The sequence below is a fragment of the Nicotiana attenuata genome, unplaced genomic scaffold, assembly GCF_001879085.1.
Source record: "Nicotiana attenuata strain UT unplaced genomic scaffold, NIATTr2, whole genome shotgun sequence".
Lineage (NCBI taxonomy): Eukaryota > Viridiplantae > Streptophyta > Magnoliopsida > Solanales > Solanaceae > Nicotiana > Nicotiana attenuata.
The window spans coordinates 288,349-307,702 of NW_017671255.1; the positions used below are offsets into that span (position 1 = coordinate 288,349).

At 41.7% G+C, this 19,354-nt stretch overlaps 2 protein-coding genes across 4 annotated transcripts; one reads left to right on the top strand and one right to left on the bottom strand.

Moving 5' to 3' along the window:
• The first annotated feature begins 8,821 nt into the window (after window positions 1–8,821).
• On the top strand, window positions 8,822–11,813 carry LOC109207079. The gene is made up of 4 exons (XM_019369960.1): window positions 8,822–9,159; window positions 9,265–9,667; window positions 9,803–11,380; window positions 11,466–11,813. The coding sequence occupies exons 1-4, from the start codon at window positions 8,822–8,824 to the stop codon at window positions 11,811–11,813; spliced, it is 2,667 nt and encodes an 888-aa protein (XP_019225505.1).
• Window positions 11,814–14,361: 2,548 nt separating this feature from the next.
• Window positions 14,362–17,757, bottom strand: LOC109207085 (E3 ubiquitin-protein ligase RNF182-like). 3 transcript variants are annotated; one of them, XM_019369969.1, is made up of 2 exons: window positions 17,656–17,757; window positions 14,362–16,161 (listed from the first exon to the last, which is right to left on the bottom strand). In XM_019369969.1, the coding sequence occupies exon 2, from the start codon at window positions 15,998–16,000 to the stop codon at window positions 15,197–15,199; it is 804 nt and encodes a 267-aa protein (XP_019225514.1). In that variant the 5' UTR covers window positions 16,001–16,161; window positions 17,656–17,757; the 3' UTR covers window positions 14,362–15,196. The 3 variants fall into 3 exon arrangements, with proteins under 3 accessions (XP_019225514.1, XP_019225516.1, XP_019225515.1); XM_019369971.1 differs by having other exon boundaries at window positions 14,362–16,151; window positions 17,656–17,754; XM_019369970.1 differs by lacking the exon at window positions 17,656–17,757 and adding an exon at window positions 17,310–17,500.
• Window positions 17,758–19,354: the final 1,597 nt, after the last annotated feature.

Here is a 19,354-nt window from a genome sequence, read left to right on the forward strand (position 1 = left end):
GAGCATAGAAACATGAAAAACTGGATGCACGCCCGACAAGCTAGGTGGCAAGGCAAGCTCATAAGCCACCTCCCCAATCCTCCTATGTACCTCAAAAGGCCCAATGAACCGCGAACTCAATTTCCCTTTCTTTCCGAATCTCATAACACCCTTTGTGGGTGAAACCTTCAGCAAGACCTTCTCACCAATCATATAGGATACATCTCGGACCTTCCTGTCCGCATAACTCTTCTGCCTCGACTGCATTGTACGGAGCCTCTCCTGAATCGCCTTCACCTTCTCTAATGCATCCTGAACCAAATCTATCCCCAACAATCTAGCCTCCCCGGGCTTGAACCAACCAACTGGAGATCTACACCGTCTCCCATACAAGGCCTCATACGGTGCCATCTGAATGCTGGACTGATAGCTGTTGTTGTAGGAAAACTCTGCAAGCGGTAGAAACCGATCCCATGACCCTCCAAAATCAATAACACAGGCGCGTAACATATCCTCCAATATCTGAGTGGTGCGCTCGAACTGCCCATCCGTCTGAGGGTGAAAGGCTGTGCTCAACTGCACCTGAGTACCCAACTCTCGCTGAACCGTCTGCCAAAACTGAGAGGTAAATTTAGTGCCCCGATCTGATATGATGGAAACTGGGACACCATGCAACCGAACAATCTCCCGAATATAAATCTCTGCCAGCTGCTCTGAAGAATAAGTAGTACAAATCGGAATGAAGTGCGTGGACTTGGTCAGCCTGTCAACAATCACCCAAATAGCATCAAATTTCTTCAAAGTCCGTGGGAGTCCGGTAACAAAATCCATAGTGATCCTCTCCCGCTTCCACTCAGGAATAACCATCTGCTGATGCAAGCCACCCAGTCTCTGATGCTCATATTTCACCTGCTGACAATTAAGACACCGGGCCACATACTCCATAATATCTCTCTTCATCCTCCGCCACCAATAGTGCTGTCTAAGATCCTGATACATCTTCGCGGCACCCGGATGAATGGATTGCCGCGAGCTATGGGCCTCCTCCAATATCAACTCCCGAAGCCCATCCATATTGCGCACGCAAATCCGGCCCTGCATCCTCAACACACCATCATCACCAATGGTCACGTCTCTGGCATCATCATGCTGAACCCTGTCCTTAAGGACAAGCAAATGCGGATCCTCATACTGACATTCTCTAATGCGGTCATACAAGGAAGACCGAGAAACCACGCAAGCCAACACCCGACTGGGCTCTGAAGTATCTAGTCTCATAAACCGATTGGCCAAGGCCTGAACATCAACTGCAAATGGCCTCTCCTCAACTGGAATGTACGCCAAGCTCCCCATACTCACCGCCTTTCGGCTCAAAGCATCGGCCACTACATTGGCCTTCCCCGGGTGATACAGATTAGTAATGTCATAATTCTTATGTAACTCTAGCCATCTACGCCGCCTCAGATTAAGATCCTTTTGCTTGAACAGATGCTGAAGACTGCGATGATCAGTGAATACCTCACAGGATACGCCATACAAATAATGCCTCCAAATCTTCAATGCATGAACTATAGCGGCTAGCTCCAAATTATGAACGGGGTAGTTCTGCTCATGGGGCTTCAACTGACGAGAAGCATAAGCAATAACTCTACCCTCCTGCATCAAAACACAACCGATCCCAACTCGCGAAGCATCGCAATATACCATATAAGAACCTGAAGCTGATGGCAAAACCAATACTGGAGCTGTGGTCAAAGCTGTCTTGAGCTTCTGAAAGCTCTCCTCACACTCGTCCGACTATACAAATGAAACACCCTTCTGAGTCAACTTGGTCAAGGGCGATGCAATAGAGGAAACACCCTGAACAAACCGGCGATAATAGCCTGCCAACCCAAGGAAACTACGAATCTCTGTGGCTGAGGACGGTCTAGGCCAACTCTGCACCACCTCTATCTTCTTCGGGTCAACCTGAATACCCTCGCTGGACACCACGTGTCCCAAGAAAGCCACCGAACCGAGCCAGAACTCACACTTGGAGAACTTTGCATAAAGCCTCTCCTCCCTCAATCTCTGCAATACAACTCGCAAATGCTGCGCGTGCTCCTCCTGACTACGCGAGTATACCAGAATATCATCAATGAACACTATGACAAATGAATCCAGAAAAGGCCGAAATACACTGTTCATCAGGTGCATGAACGCTGCTGGGGCATTGGTCAGCCCGAAAGACATGACAAGAAACTCATAGTGACCATATCTAGTCCTGAAAGCAGTCTTATGAATATCTGAATCCCTGATCTTCAACTGGTGATAACCCGAACGGAGATCAATCTTGGAAAACACCCTCGCTCCCTGAAGCTGGTCAAACAAATCATCTATGCGAGGCAGGGGATACTTGTTCTTCACTGTTACTTTGTTCAATTGCCTATAATCGATACACATTCTCATTGTGCCATCCTTCTTCTTCACAAACAGGACTGGCGCACCCCAAGGTGACACACTAGGCCGAATGAACCCCTTATCTAGGAGTTCCTGAAGCTGCTCCTTCAATTCCTTCAACTCCGCTGGTGCCATACGATAGGGCGAAATAGAGATGGGCTGAGTGCCCGGCACCAGGTCAATACCAAAATCAATATCCCTGTCCGGCGGCATGCCCGGCAGGTCTGCAGGAAATACATCGGGAAAATCCCTCATGACTGGAACAGAATCAATGCTAGGAGTCTCAGCTCCAACATCCCTCACAAACGCCAAATAGGAAAGACAACCCTTCCCAACCATACGCTGGGCCTTCAAGAAGGAAATAACTCTACTAGGAACATAGTCAGTCACACCACGCCACTCGATCCTCGGTACACCCGGTATAGCCAAAGTGACTATCTTAGCATGACAGTCTAGAATAGCATGACACGGAGATAACCAATCCATGCCCAAAATAACGTCGAAGTCCACCATGCTAAATAACAATAAATCAACTCGGGTCTCCAGACCCCTAATAGTCACCAAACATGACCGGTATACATGGTCTACAATAATAGTATCGCCCACCGGGGTAGATACATGAACAGGTAAAGCAAGACACCCTCGGGACGTACCCAAATGATGAGCAAAATATGAAGACACATATGAATAGGTGGAACCGGGATCAAATAATACTGAGGCGTCTCTATGGCAGACTGAAACAATACCTGTAATAACAGCGTCTGAAGCAATGGCGTCTGTCCTGCCCGGCATAGCATAGAAACGAGCCTGGCCACCGCCTGATCGACCTCCACCTCTGGGACGACCCCTGGCTGCCTGATCTCCACCCTAGCTGGCTGGGTGGGTGATGATGTAACTGGAGCTGTGGTCGAGGGCACTGACTCCTCAAGTGACCAAACTCTCCGCACTCATAACAACTGCCTGGTGCTGGAGATGGGGACGGATGGGAACCCCTCGCACCGGAGTGACTAGCAGATGCACTCGGCGCAGAAGAACCCTAAGCTGATGGGGCATGAGATGAACTCTGAGCTGGGAGGGCGCTGAGTGAAGACTGACCCTGCTGGGGCCCATGATGACCACGGCCTAAAGATCCCCCACGATACTCTGGACGGGCCGACTGAGCAGGCCTGAAAGAACGACCTCTACCATGCTGGAACTGGCCCCTCGAAGGAGCACCACTGTAACTGCCTGATCCACGAGGCCTCTTGGCCTCCCTCTCCTCTCGCTCTCTACGGCGAACTGACTCGATCTCACGAGCGATATCCACCACCTCCTCAAACGTAGCACCCAGTACTCTCTCTCTAGTCATCAGAATACGGAGATGGTAGTTAAGGCCATCCACAAATCTCCTAATCCTCTCACGATCTGACGGAACCATCCAAATAGCATGACGGGCCAACTGTGAAAACCTCATCTCGTACTGAGTCACTGTCATATCCCCCTGTGTCAACCACTCAAACTGCCTACGCAGCTCCTCTCTGCGGGACTGAGGTCCATATTTCTCCAGAAAAAGAGCGGAGAACTGCTGCCAAGTCAGAGGTGCTGCACCGACAGGCCTACCCCTCTCAAAGTCCTCCCACCAAGTAAGAGCAGTTCCCGAGAACTGAAAAGTAGTAAATGCCACACCACTCGACTCAAGGATCCCTGCCGTATGGAGCATACGCTGACATCTGTCAAGAAAACCGTGGGCATCCTCGCCCTCAACACCACCGAATGTCGGAGGCTGGAGCCTACCAAACCTCTCGAGATGACGCTGCTCATCGTCTGGCATAGCTGGAACCACGAAGCCCTGAACTGGTGCAACCTGCTGAGCTGGAGGTGCCTCTGGTGTCTGTAGTCCCTGCACCACCTGCTCAGGTGTGCGAGCAACGGGGGTCTGATTGCCTCCCCCGGCCTGTGAAGTAGCTGCTGCTGCTGTGGTGGCTGAAACTGCTTGAGCCAGGCCAGTGCAGACTAATAATATCTGTGCCAAGGTCTCCTGAAGACCCGGAATCATGATAGGCACAACTGGTGCCTGAACATGTGCTGCTGGAGTATCCACAGCTGGAGCCTGATCCTGAGCTGGGGCAACTGGTGGATCAGCAGGTGCTGCCCCGGCTGTTCTGCCTCTGCCACGACCACGACCGCGTCCACGGCCTCTGGCGGCCTCAGTAGGTGGCACTGGTGGTCGTCCATCACGTCCGATAGCTCGTGTCCTCACCATCTGTGAAAGAATAGAATAATAGAAGTTTAGTTCTCAGTTCAACAAAGCCGCACGATAAGAGTTTCAAAAATGTGGAGTTTTCCTAAAGGTTCTGCAGCCTCCCGAGGATAAGTACAGACGTCTCCGTACCGATCCACGAGACTCTACCAACCGGCCCATGACCCGCGAGACCAAGTAACCTAGGCTCTGATACCAACTTGTCACGAACCCAACCCCGGTCGTGATGGCGCCCAACACACTGCTAGGCAAGCCCGACCATTTCGACAGCCTTAACCAATTAATCACAGTTCATGAATTAATTAACACAGATAGATTACTAAGTCATAATACTAAAATCCGAAAATAGAGTTACACATACGAAAATCCCAAAATATAAACCAACTACACGGCCCGAAGAATCCGGTGCCACAAGTCTGAGCCTCTAATACATGAGTATCAACCTACTACATATCGTTCTCTAGAAATGCGGAAATTAAAGCAATAAGATAGAAGGAAGATCACGACTGCGGACGTCACATGCAGCTACCTTGAAACTCCCAGATATGATGCTAGGCAGAGAAATCCTCACACAGCCTCAGGTGTACCTGGATCTACACGCAAGGTGCAGGGAGTAATGTGAGTACTCCGACCTAGTGAGTAATAAACATAAATAAAGGCTGAGAATAAGAAATCCTGAATAGGCACAAAGTAATTCTATAAATACAGCAACTTGAACCTAGTAGTATAAAATCAGTAAATCAGTGAAAACAATTATGGAAATACCACAACGGATAAATAAGTAAATGACAATCAAATATGCAATGCAACACATAGACCGGTACTCTCCAGTACCCGCTGCAGCGTGCAGCCCGCTCCATTTATTTATCGTCGACCGCGCTCACTAGGGGTGTGCAGACTCCGGGAGGGGCCCCTTACGGCCCAAGCGCAATAATAAGCCATCTCGTGGCATCAACTAGGCCCTCGGCCTCATATCAATATCAATACAATACCGCTGCGGCGCGCAGCCCGATCCCAAACTCAGTCCAAAATCACATAAGCCCCTCGGGCACAATAATATAGAAATATTCAGCCCAAACTTCATCAAAAATATTAATTAAGTTTCAAGTTTAAGAAAAGGTAGCTGAGTTTGCAAAACAGTATTAAATACTAGGACTGAGTTCAATGATATGTAAAAATGGTAAGAAACCAGCAATAACAATCCCTAAAGGATTCAAACAATTGGCACGAAGCCCAATTATAGCAATCAACTCAATTAAAATGATAATAAGTGAATTTCAGTCAAATACGCAGTATATTCATCTACCGGGACGGACCAAGTCACAATCCCCAATGGTTCTCTACCCCACGCTCGCTACCCGGCGTGCAAGTTACCTCAATATAGCACTACGATGTGCAAATACGGGGTTTCAAACCCTCAGAACATTATTTACATCTATTACTCACCTCAAGCCGGCCAAAATTCTAGCTCGCTATGCCCTTTCCTCTCAAATCGACCTCCTCACGCGTCGAATCTGACCAAAACCACAACGAATATGTCACAATATGCCAATGGAACAATACCCACTCGAAAACAATCGAAAAATAACGAAAATCTCGAAATTAGCAAAACCAGAGCCCCAGGCCCACTTCTCAAAAATTAGAAAATTTAACATCAGCGGACTCCTTATCTCGCCACGAGTCTATACATATAAAGATTACCAAAATCGGAGTCCAAATGACCCCTCAAATCCCAATTTGAAATATTAAAACTCAAGCCCTAGTTCTTCCCCTTTTTGCTAGGTTTCCATGGACAAAAATCAGAAAATTTAACATCAACGGACTCCTTATCTCGCCACGAGTCTATACATATAAAGATTACCAAAATCGGAGTCCAAATGACCCCTCAAATCCCAATTTGAAATATTAAAACTCAAGCCCTAGTTCTTCCCCTTTTTGCTAGGTTTCCATGGATTTCAAGGTCAATTTCACAATAAAATCGTGTTTTTAGTTCATAGGGCTTACCTCCAATCAATCCCAGTCGAAATCCTCTTCAATTCCCGTCCAAAAGCTCTCAAGGATGCTCAAAAATGGTGAAAATAGGACTTAGTTCGCGGATGAAATATTTATTAAAACCCTTCTGTCTAGTGATGATTTCCTCTATGCGAATGCGAGGGTCCACTCGCGTTCGCGATGAACAAAATTGCTTCTAACAGAAATAGCCTACGCGAACGCGTACACCTCCACGCGAACGCGAATGGCAACTGCCCTGGGACCCAACTCCTTTACGCGAACGCGGACCTTCTCCCGCGAACGCGAAGCTTGATCAGCTAACCCTCCGCTATCGCGAGTCCTCCAACGCGAACGCGAAGGTCAAAAATCCTGGCTCTCAAATTCCTTCTACGCGAACGCGATGTCCCACTCGCTTTCGCGAAGACCAAAATCCTGCTGCACTGACTGCTGCATTTCTACAGCATTTTTCCAAGTTCAAACCTCCCGTTAGCCATCCGAAATCACCCCGAGGCCCCCGGGACCTCAACCAAAAGCACTAACACATCCTATAACATCATTCAAACTTGTTCCAATCATCAAAATACCTCGAACAACACTAATACCATCGGTTCTCATCGAATTCAAGCCTAAGTTCTTTAAAAACTTCCGAAACACGCATTCGATCAAAAACCCAACCAAATCACCTCCGAATGACCTGAAATTTTGCACACACATCCCAAATCACATAACGAAGCTACAACAACTCTCGAAATTCCATTCCGACCCTCGGATCAAAATCTCACCTATCAACCGAAATTCGCCAAAATACTAACTTTGCCAATTCAAGCCTAATTCTACACCGGACCTCCAAAATTACTTCCGACCACACTCCTAAGTCACAGATCATCCTCCGAAGCTAACCGAATCATCGGAATTCATATCCGAGCCCTCTAACATATAAGTCAACGTCCGGTTGACTTTTCCAAAATAAACCTTCCTTAAAGAGACTAAGTGTCTCATTTACTTCTAGAACCAATCCAAATCAACTTGTTCACACCCAACACTGATAATGAAGCATAAAGAAATAGAAAAACGGGGGAAACGGGGGGGTAACTCACGTGACGACGGGTCGGGTCGTCACAACAAAGTTGTAGTAGGTTAGCATTGTATACATATTTGGCTTCTCAAAAATGCCCTTAGATTTTAATATCAGCACATTAGCATAGGAGGCTTTTTGGTCATTTCACAAATTAAACCAAACAATTGTTCCCTCGATTCCCCCATCTCCCTATTCTCTCTTATCCTTGTCTTCTTCCCCACCGTCTCTTAGACCCAGATTGTTATCTTCAGTTCAACTAAAGCATAAGTCAAATATTCAACAACAATTAACAATGGCCCATAGATGCCGATATGTTTTGGAACTTTCTTATTTTTGTCAACTACTACCAATATAAATTTGGTATGAAATATCATGAATAATTAGAAAACTGCAAATTGGTCGAGAAGCCTATTACTCGTTTTCACATGCCACGTAGAAAAATTATAGATTGAATCTTATAAAGAGAAAAAAGAAAAAGCAACGAGGGAGAGAGGGGTCATAAATCAATTGAATCTTACAAAGAAGAAAAGCAGAAGAGAGGTACCAATAGAAAACGTTAAGATTAGGAAACGGCGGTCTGAAGAGATGAAATGAGAAGCTCTAGGGTAATAATAAGAAAGGACACGTGGCAAGTGGAGAAGATAGCTAATATTAGATCAAGGGCCTAGATAAGAAGTTAAATCAACGGCGGAGATCGAAAGTACAACTTCATCTAAAGGTACAGAATTTAGGAGCAGTTAGAGACTTGGGATGTTATAACAGAATTGGGCTGGCCCAACGAATTCAGTTTTGGACTGGTATTCATTTTCCTCTCTTTCTCTCTTGTTTCTTTCTTGATTCTCTCTTCTTCTTCTTCTTCTTCTTCCTTTCCTAATTCCTTCTTCTTTTCTAGGTTGAATTCATCAATGGAGTTGCAGATTAATCCTTAGATTTGTAGTTTCCATTGTAATTTCAACAGAATTGTAATAATCATTCGATTGGCTACTGAATTCTAATAAAGTTTTCTATCATTTCTCAATTGTTCATCTATTCACAATTCAAAAATAGTAAGTCCATTACAATTGGTATTAGAGCACTTTCCTGGCCAAATTACGATGACAGGAGCAAAAGCAAGATCAAAATCTACAGATGAATCAGTTAAAAAGCTGAAAGCTCAACTACAAAGTTACATGATATCTAATGATTCGAGGATTGATGAATTAGGTAACAAAATCGATAAGTTGTTGGAGAAGATGATCGCACCACAAGGAGGAATCCTGGGGAGTGCACCAGCTGAAGGAATGCAGATTATGGGGTCTGGTAGTCGAACTCTAGCTGGAGAAAATGGTGAACCTTTATTTGGTCGATCTCAGGGAAACTTTTCTCATTCCAAATGGGAAATTCCATATTTTGAAGGAGTAGATCCTTGTGCTTGGTTGCGTAAATGTGAGAGGTACTTTCAGTACAATCACATAACTTATCCACAGTAGAAACTGGAGGAAGCTGTACTTCACCTTAACTGTAAGGTAGAATCCTGGTTCTTTTCCTATCATGTTAGCAAGGGTATAGTTAGATGGGCCAATTTTACCGCAGAAATCTGTAATAGATTTGAAGGTGCAACTAACAGTAAACTGAATCTTATTGGTGAATTTAAAAACATAGAACAAAAAGGGACTGTTAATGAATATTTGGAGCAATTTGAAGACTTGAAGGCTTGGGTGTTGATTAGGAACCCAACTATACCTGAGGATTTCTTCTTAGAGTTTTTCATTGAAGGACTCAAGGAAGAAATTAGACACTCTGTTAAGCTGTTAGAACCATATTCATTCAGTAAGGTTGTGGAGAAAGCTAGACACCAGGAGAATATGATTGAGTTCTTGAACAAGAAGGAAAAGGCACAAAGGAATAGGGGTTTAACTACAAACTACTCTGCCCAGACCATTAAAGCACCTAATAGCTCAGTGAGTAGTCAAGGCAACAAATTGTTTGAGACTAGGAGGGCCCAAGGACTTTGTTACAAGTATGGGGAGAAGTATCATCCTGGACATCAATGCAAACAGAGATAATTAAATGTTATCTCTGCTATCACTGATCAGGAGGCAATTGAAACAGGTGAAGCAGGAATTGAAGAAACTGAGCCATACTTACAAGAGGAGGAAGTAGTTGATGAGGCAATTAGCCTAAATGCCTTGTCAGGAACTGAGGTTCCTAATACTATTAAACTGAGAGGTGAATCTAAGAAAAATAGTATGTCAATTTTGCTGGACTCAGGGAGTACACACAGTTTTTTGGACATGGAAACTGCTAAAGAAATGGGATGTGCAATCAAGGAGACCTCTCCCATGAGGGTTACTGTGGCTAATGGGAATCATGTGATGAGTTATCACACTTGTCCCACCTTTAAATGGAAGATTCAAGGGGTTGAATTTGAAGATTCAGTGAGGTTGATTAGATTGGGAGGAAATGAAATGATTCTAGGAGGGGACTGGATGAAAAAACACAACCCTATACTCCTAGATTTCATAGAGTACAAGGTTGAAGTGACTCACAAAGGGAAAATAGTGGAGCTGAAATGGATTTACAGTCAAGGGGAGCTAAAAGGTATGTCTGCCTATGGGGTGAAACAACTACTCAAAAAAGGGAAGACAGTTTGGGCTCATCTATTCACCATTTCAGCAACAGAAGAGCAAAAAGAAGGGGAAATACCTGCAGAAATCAGCACACTCCTCCATCAGTATGTGGATGTATTTGCTGAGCCTACTTCCTTACCTCCCAAGAGGAATCATGACCATCACATTCCCCTGAAAGCAGATGAAATCCAGTCAGTATCAGGCCATACAGGTATAAATTTTTTCAAAAAAAATAAAATAGAGAAACAAGTCAATGAGATGTTGCATAATGGTCTAATACAACCCAGTCATTCTCCATTTTCTTCTCCTGTGCTATTGGTTAAGAAGAAAGATGGTAGTTGGAGGTTTTGTATTGACTATAGAGAATTAAATAACATGACTATTAAGGATAAATTCCCAATCCCTTTAGTGGAAGACTTAATGGATGAGCTATGTGGATCAAGTGTGTATTCTAAGATTGACTTAAGGGCAGGCTATCACCAAATCAGAATGGGAGAAAGTGATATATACAAAACTGCATTTAGAACTCACTTGGGTCATTATGAGTTTAGGGTCATGCCTTTTGGCTTGACCAATGCACCTGCCACCTTCCAATCTTTAATGAATCATGTATTTCAGCCCTACTTGAGAAAGTTTATTTTAGTATTTTTTTATGACATATTGGTCTACAGTCCTTCTATGTCAACTCATGTCATCCATCTCACAAAGGTATTGGAAGTATTAAGAACTGAACAACTCTTTGCTAAGCTGTCCAAGTGTTCTCTTGGACAACTTAAGGTGGATTACTTGGGTCACATTATCACTAGGGAAGGAGTGTCTACTGACCCCTCTAAGATTGAGGCCATGTCTAAACGGCCTATTCCTAATTCAATTAAGGCTTTGAGAGGGTTCCTAGGGCTGACAGGATATTACAGGAGGTTCATTAAGTCATATGGAATCATTAGCAAACCACTGACAAACTTGTTGAGGAAAAATGCCTTTCAGTTGAATTTAGAGGCTGAACAAGCATTTTTTCAGCTTAAGAAAGCTATGACAACAGCCCCTGTACTGACATTAGCAAACTTCACTAAACCATTAATTTTTTGAAACTGATGCATGTGATAAGGGAATGGGTGCAGTGTTAATGCAGGAAGGCAGACCTATTGCCTTCTTCAGTAAAACATTAGCCCCTAGACACATGGGGTTATCTACTTATGAGAAGGAGTACATGGCTGTGTTATCTGTAGTTGACAGGTGGAGACACTACTTACAGGGGAGTTATTTTATTATAAAAACTGACCATCACAGTTTAAAATATTTGTTGGAGCAAAGAGTGACTACTGCATTACAGCAAAAAGGTTTAACTAAGTTGTTGGGGTTGGACTATGAGATACAGTACAAAAGAGGGGCTGAAAATAAAGTAGCAGATGCATTGTCCAGAAGACAAGAGGAGGAGTCTGAATTGTGTGCTGTTTCTACCGTGGACCTACATGGATGAAAGAGATAGAGATGAGTTATGAGCATGACCCCATGGCAACACAACTCATAACTGAATTAATCACAACACCTGGAGTCAAACCTAAATATGCCTTAACTCAAGGAGTTATTAGGTGTGAAGGAAAGATTTTTGTGGGCAGAGGAGCTAATCTGAGGCTGAAGATTTTTGAGGCATTACACTTATCTCCCTTAGGGGGTCATTCTGGGCAGCAGGGAACTTATAAAAGGGTTCAAGCTATCTTCTACTGGCCTAATATGAAAGCTGATATTACTAAATCGGTGTCTGAATGTGACACTTGCCAAAGGGTCAAGACTGAAAATGCGCATCCTGCAGGGCTTTTGCAACCACTTCCTATTCCTGAATTTTCTTGGCAAGACATAGCCATGGATTTTATTGAGGGACTACCTTCCTCGATTCAAAAGAATGCTATCCTGGTTGTTATTGACAGACTCACTAAATATGGACACTTTTTGGCCTTAAAACATCCTTACACAGCCAAGGATGTGGCCAGTCTTTTCTTGAAGGAGATTTATAAACTTTATGGTCTCCCTAAGACTATAGTCTCAGACAGAGACTCTGTTTTTACTAGTCAATTTTGGCAGCAGCTGTTTAAAACCTTGGTACTAAACTTACAATGTCCACTGCCTACCATCCCCAAACCGATGGGCAGACTGAAAAACTTAATCGTTGCTTGGAATCCTATCTCAGATCTATGGTGTTCTCTGAGCCTAAAAAATGGGTTACATGGCTTTATTGGCTGAGTGGTAGCACAACACCAACCACCACATCTCCTTGAAAACTACCCCTTTTCAGGCTCTTTATGGATTTGCTCCACCCCAGATTCCATTGGGTTCTCTTCCCCAGCCCTCACACTCACAGGTTGGAGCATGTATTGCACATAGACAACAATTGCTACAACAGCTCAAGGAGAACCTAGTACAGGCCCAAGCCCGTATGAAGTTCTACGCAGACAAGAATAGGACTGATAGAGTCCTCAACGAAGGCGACCTTGTCTACCTTAAGCTTCAACCTTATAGACAAGCGTCTATGGCATTACGGAAGAATTTGAAATTATGTGCTAAGTACTATGGGCCTTATACCGTATTAAAAAGGGTAGGGTCAATCGCTTACCAGTTGGATCTGCCTCCAGGTTCACAGATCCATCCCGTCTTCCATATCTCTCAACTGAAGCGTCGAGTAGGACCGTCGATACTGCCCAGCCATCAACCACCAGTATGTGACAACGATGGTCGTGTTCTTGTGCAGCCTCTAGCCATTTTGAAGCGCCGGATGGTGAAGTTTAATAATGCTGTTGCAGTTAAGGTGTTAGTCCATTGGACTAATCTGAGTATCGTTGAGGCAACTTGGGAAGATTGGGGGTATATTAAAGGTCAGTTTCCAGCATTTGCAGCTCAGTTCCGACCTTGAGGACAAGGTCGATTTCAACGAGGAGGTATTGTTAAGATTAGGAAATGGCGGTCTGAAGAGATGAAATGAGAAGCTTTAGGGTGATAATAAGAAAGGACACGTGGCAAGTGGAGAAGATAGCTAATATTAGATCAAGGGCCTAGATAAGAAGTTAAATCAACGACGGAGATCGAAAGTACAACTTCATCCAAAGGTACAGAATTTATGAGCAGTTAGAGACTTAGGCTGTTATAACAGAATTGGTCTGGCCCAACGAATTCAGTTTTGGACTGGTATTCATTTTCCTCTCTTTCTCTCTCGTTTCTTTCTTGATTCTCTCTTCTTCTTCTTCCTTTCCTAATTCCTTCTTCTTTTCCAGGTTGAATTCATCAATGGAGTTGCAGATTAATCCTTAGATTTGTAGTTTCCATTATAATTTCAACAGAATTGTAATAATCATTCGATTGGCTGCTGAATTCTAATAAAGTTTTCTATCATTTCTCAATTGTTCATCTATTCACAATTCAAAAATAGCAAGTCCATTACAGAAAACGAGAAATTGAATTTTACAAAGAGAAAGGAAAGAAAAAAATTGAAGAGACAGAGAGGCCAGATCGAGAGAGAATAGCGAGGAAGCAAAATTGGAGAAGGTTGAAGAGAATCATATTTGTTTATGGCAAAAAGACGAAAAGCCCCTCTCAACAATGAAGTTATCATTAAAATCTAAGGGCATTTTTGAGAAGCCAATATGTATACAATGCTAACCTACTACAACTATGTAGTGGGTTAGCAAAACCCCCCCCCACACACATATATATATATATATATATATATATATATATATTATAATTTATTCCCTGTTTTAAAATTCTCATATTACAATTTCGGTATATCTTGTATGCAAACCAAAAGACCCCTAATTATTAAACGACACGTGTTACATTCTAAAATGGTACTATACCATGGTCTCGAGTTCAGTGCCACTCTAACATCTCCCGTGCGGCCGTGCTTAACCCTAAAAGGGTTTACACTAATAGAGGGCTGAGGGATAGGCAACATACAAAGTCGAAAGACACCTGTAGTCAGAGCACAAAATATGTGAAAATGGAAGCTAAACTTGAGTATCAATCTAATAGATATCTGAGAAACTATGTTTAAATTCCTAGGAAATGATTATAACAGCTGCTGTCCACTCCAACCAGAACATTAGCAGTGTCCGTTCGGTTAAAATGAAGCTCAAACCACATCATGAAATTGAATATTGCTGAATAAAAGAATATGATAGACAAACCATGTTTTCCTATTGAGGCAAATTCTTCGGGTATAAGAGCTTTCATAAAGAAAAGCTAGTGTTATCAAAAGCGAAAACCGCAAAAACGCTCTAACGCCGGTGGGGCTTTAAGTGCAAATAAAGTATGAGCTTTAATGAAGAAAGGAGCAAATGGAGAAACACCACAAATATGTATGTGTAGTCCAAGACAAAGAAATTTTATGATAAGATATGAATTGTTTAGTGTCATCTCTTAAGGATTACACTCATTGGCAAGGAAAAGTATGCCTTAGAGCCTTGATGACAATACTGAAGAGCCCGCTAAGCGAGACGAAGCGCTCAACATGTTTTGAGCCTCGATTCAGGGCTTAAGCGCCACCTTTGATAACACTGAGAGAAACTAATCTAAAGGTTACCACCAAGCTGACTTCTCCAAGCTAGTTCAGCAACAGCAACCACTAAACTAAGGAGAATGTGAATGGATCTGTGAACTGATATATTATTTGTCCACACTGAAACTAGAAAAACTCAAGTGTTAAATCCCTCAATAAACAAGAAATTTACACCATCCTTGATATGAGAACTAAGATCACACTGGTGAGGCATGTTTACGAATGCAACCAGAGGTACTGCGCATTACAGCTTCACAATCCAAGCCAAGGAAGCTTTAGAAAGAGAATTTCTCAAACAAATTGTAGAGAACATTTCAAGCCGTGATCTCTCTGATCAGCCACTCTAAAGCAGGATAGGCAAAGTACAATACTAGGAAAGATGGAAGTCCAAAGAGAATGGTGATCACTAAATAGAGTGCTAGAACAGCTGCACAGGAGGGTATTGCAAACATAACAAGTAGAAGAAGCACAATAACTAATGGAAACTTGGATGTAAGGCGGATAAAGGATTCGAGGGACTTATGAAGAGAAAAGTGGGCCCTGTTCAATGCAGGGGTACCACCGCTATGGTTATAACCACCGGCGTTAGACCCTGGAGATCCTGGAAGATGAACCCTCCTGTAGTTCATGACAGAGGTGTTGTTCCCCATAACTGAAGTACACCGGACGGACCACTCTTGTTGATGATCCCTACATATGGCAGATGGATACTTCACCCTGTCACCATTTCGGCTTTCCACCATCCAGAGGAGGAAAAAGTTCTTGCTAGGAAATTTGAGATTCCCGTTGAATGCCAATCGAAATGTCAACAAATTGCACCATGGGCAGGAAATGAATAATGGAATCTGAACCTGTTGGGTGGAAACCTTCATAGAAGCAGGCTTAAGTCCCAACAGACAGTTCTTGCAAAGCGTGTGACCACACCACAAGACATAGGGGATGTTCTCTACAATGTTAAAAGACTCCCAGCATATTGGGCATTCAAGCCCTTCCTCAGAGCTGGCATTAGAACAGGCATCGTCGTCGTCATCTGAGAATCCATGGCAAGCTTGACTGGGCTCACCAGATTCCTTCTTCTGTCCAAAGCTTGTGATGGCATTTGAAATAGATCTCCACATATCAGGGAGCAACTTAAATTGCTATTGCTTACAATTATTTGAGTTTGCAACTTGGCTTATACTTGTATATGGTACTAAAAAGACGAGCCCAACCTTCAGAGTAGCACGCCTCTTGGTTCAATCTTAAACACTTCTTGCTTCTGTTTTGAACCTGAATAACACTGAAGATAACTAGTTATTAATCGACCATGTCTAAATGATAGAAAACTTAAAAAGCACAAGCAATAACAGATTAAAATAAGAGCTGGATTGTGTTTACGCCTCCTTATTAATCAAGGCCTCTCACATAAATGGCAAATACAAACTGTTGCACTTTATTGTCCCACTGCCTTTTATTAACCACCAGCCAAATACAGGAAAGATTCATTCCCTAAAGAACTAGCAAAATAGATCAGTATTTACTTAGTATTTCAATGTTAGAAGTTTTGACATTTGTTACATTCTTTTTTTAATAACTAAGAACTACCTGAGGATTAGCTGGTGCACGGTTCGAAACTCGGTGGATAAAGGCCCTACCCCTCTATCCTTCTCCACTTAAATACTAGGCTTTGGTCCATGGCAAGGTTCAAACTTGTGATGTGCGCCTAACTTCTGACAATGTTCACATTCTAATTCACTTGTATAGTTATAAGCCCCACCACAAAATAGGCTAACAAAACTGATAATACGCAAAAGGGATAATCATGACAAAATAGTCGGTGCTCATCTAGTACTTGTTTAAGTGTGCCAGCCGTCTAAATGAACAATATATTTATCAATGAACTGAACATTAATCCTAAATTAGTTGGGCTGGCTATATGAATTCATTGTATCCTTTCTGCATTATTCAGGTCAGTATTAAGAGGATTTATCATAGTTAGAACCTTAGGACTTCAAACGCCCAAAATTCACATAGGCTTCATCTTCAAAGTAAACAGTTATCCATTTATAAAATTTTCCTCCATCAATGGATATATCTTAGTTATACATTCATCAGTCATGACTAAAAGATGTACTATATAAGAAGGATGTTATTTGGCATCAATTGACTATCTAAAAGATCAAAGCTTTCTTTTACTTTTTGTTTCAAACTCAGTCATTCAAATCAATCAATCCCTATCCAGTTGGGTTCAGCTATATGAATCCACTCTATCCATTCCACACTACTCAAATCCAAATTCACAGATCATATCCGTATATGAGCTTAAATATATCAGGACATTGTCTTCTAATCATTAGCATATAAAAGCAAATAAACAGAAAACCAAAAAAGATTCCCAAAAATAAAGAAGATTTTTTAAAAAAACCATGAATCTTGAGTCCCACATACTTAGGGAATCAATTGTACGGCATCAATCACAGGATTCTTACATAAATTCCTTTATCTTACATGCATGCATGCATGCAAAATACAATTTCCAGATAAAAGTGATGCGTATAAGGTTAATTCGGAGGACAATTTGGATTTTAATCCTTCGTAAAATACAGGGCAAAATAGAAAAATTCGACAATCTTAGTTCGCAGATTNTAGAGTTTATACTTCGTAAATACAAGGCGAAATAGAAAAATTACGACAATCTTAAGTTACGTCAGATACTCACAACAAAAAAAAAAAAAAAAAAAAAAAAAAAAAAAAAAAAAACTGTTTAATATGCTAAGAGTGTGATGAAACTTACTTGTATTGGGATTTGTGAAATATAAATATGATATAATTGGAGAATTCTCCATAAATAGGAGAGAGATCAGAAGAGAAATGGATTCTCTCTCTCTCTCTATGCTTTCGGAGAAAATTATTAATTGGGGAGATTTTGTCGTCGAATGTCTTTTACCAGAAGACACGCTCATCCAACCATAAACGGTATCGTTCTTGTTTCTTTTTTATTTGTTTTCCTTTTCTGGTATTGATTAGCTTTGTACAATGACTAAATAATGTGGAAGTGTTATAAAACAATAAAAAAAAAGAATATTGCAAAGTAAGAGAGGAATTCTTATTGCTTTGAGATAAATTACAATTAGATTAAATATCTCTATTTATAGGGAAAAAGTGACTTAACCACCCAGTAACAAAACCTAGAATCTCTCTAAAATATAGACATTCATCATAAATACAATTCTATTTATAGCACTCCCCCTAGAATGTCTATTTTATCATATAATGTGCCTCGCTAAAATCTTAACTAAAATGAAACCCAGTGGAAAAAAATTCTAGTGAGGGAAAAAGAGTATACATGTTTAGAAATATGCCTTTTGGTTGCCTCGTTAAAAACCTTGCAAGGAAAATCCAGTAGGACAAAACCTTGTAAGGGAAAAAGAGTACAACGCGTATTAACTTCCCCTGATAAGAGCATCAATTCGCATCCTTGAGCCTTCGCATTCCAATCTTGTGCACTAGCTTATTGAAGGTTGACATCAGCAGAGATTTGGTAAACAAATCAGCCATATTATCACTTGAATGAATATGTTGCACATTGAAATCACCATTCTTGTATATATGTAATCTCTTCATATAATGTCGTGGGATAACCTTTTCAATATCTCCATAGAGGTATTCTCGCTATCACATTATCATGCTTATAGTTATAGCAAGATACATATGTGCACAAATTGCACTTAGGATGTAGTACTTTATGACCATGAATTCTATATGCTTTAAGCAATTTTAAATCCTTCGGGGATTGTTAAGTCATATAATCCAAATAAATAGACTTTAGATGCATATCAAGTTTTCATGTCATGCTAGACATATAAGATAGATAAAGGTGATAGCACACACCATTGACTTTATACTTTCAAGTGTTTGAACTGCAGGTCCAAAATTACATGTCTTTCATATGGAATCAATTCTATTCGAATTGTGTCTCTTCCATTTGGCCGACAATTTTGTGTCTGTATTTGACAGACTTAAGATCCTCATCTATACTTAGTTTCATCATAGATGTCGTCGGCAATTTTATATCGGTTCCAACATTTTTTTTATAAAGACATAACATAGAGATCTCTTCATTCATTTCAGGTACCTGAACCTCTCCTGAGATTTTATGAAGTATTATGTCATGTGATCTTCTAGATCATTTACCTCCTTTTTATGATCATTTGGATCATTTGCTCATCTTCTTTATCAAGAATTTTATTTGAAACCGATTTGTCTATACGCTGTAAGCTTACCATAGACTTTGTCCTTCTAGGACTTATTCTAATACGAGCATTTGTAGTGAGAATATTGTTACTTTTTTGGGTCCGCAAATGCGTTTGGCATACTTTACAACATATTGCAGATGAATTATCTTTTTGTGAGCTTCAAGTTCATATATTTTTATTCGAGGATCTCGATGTACAAATGATAATTCATTCCATGTAACTTTTTCTCAACTGTTT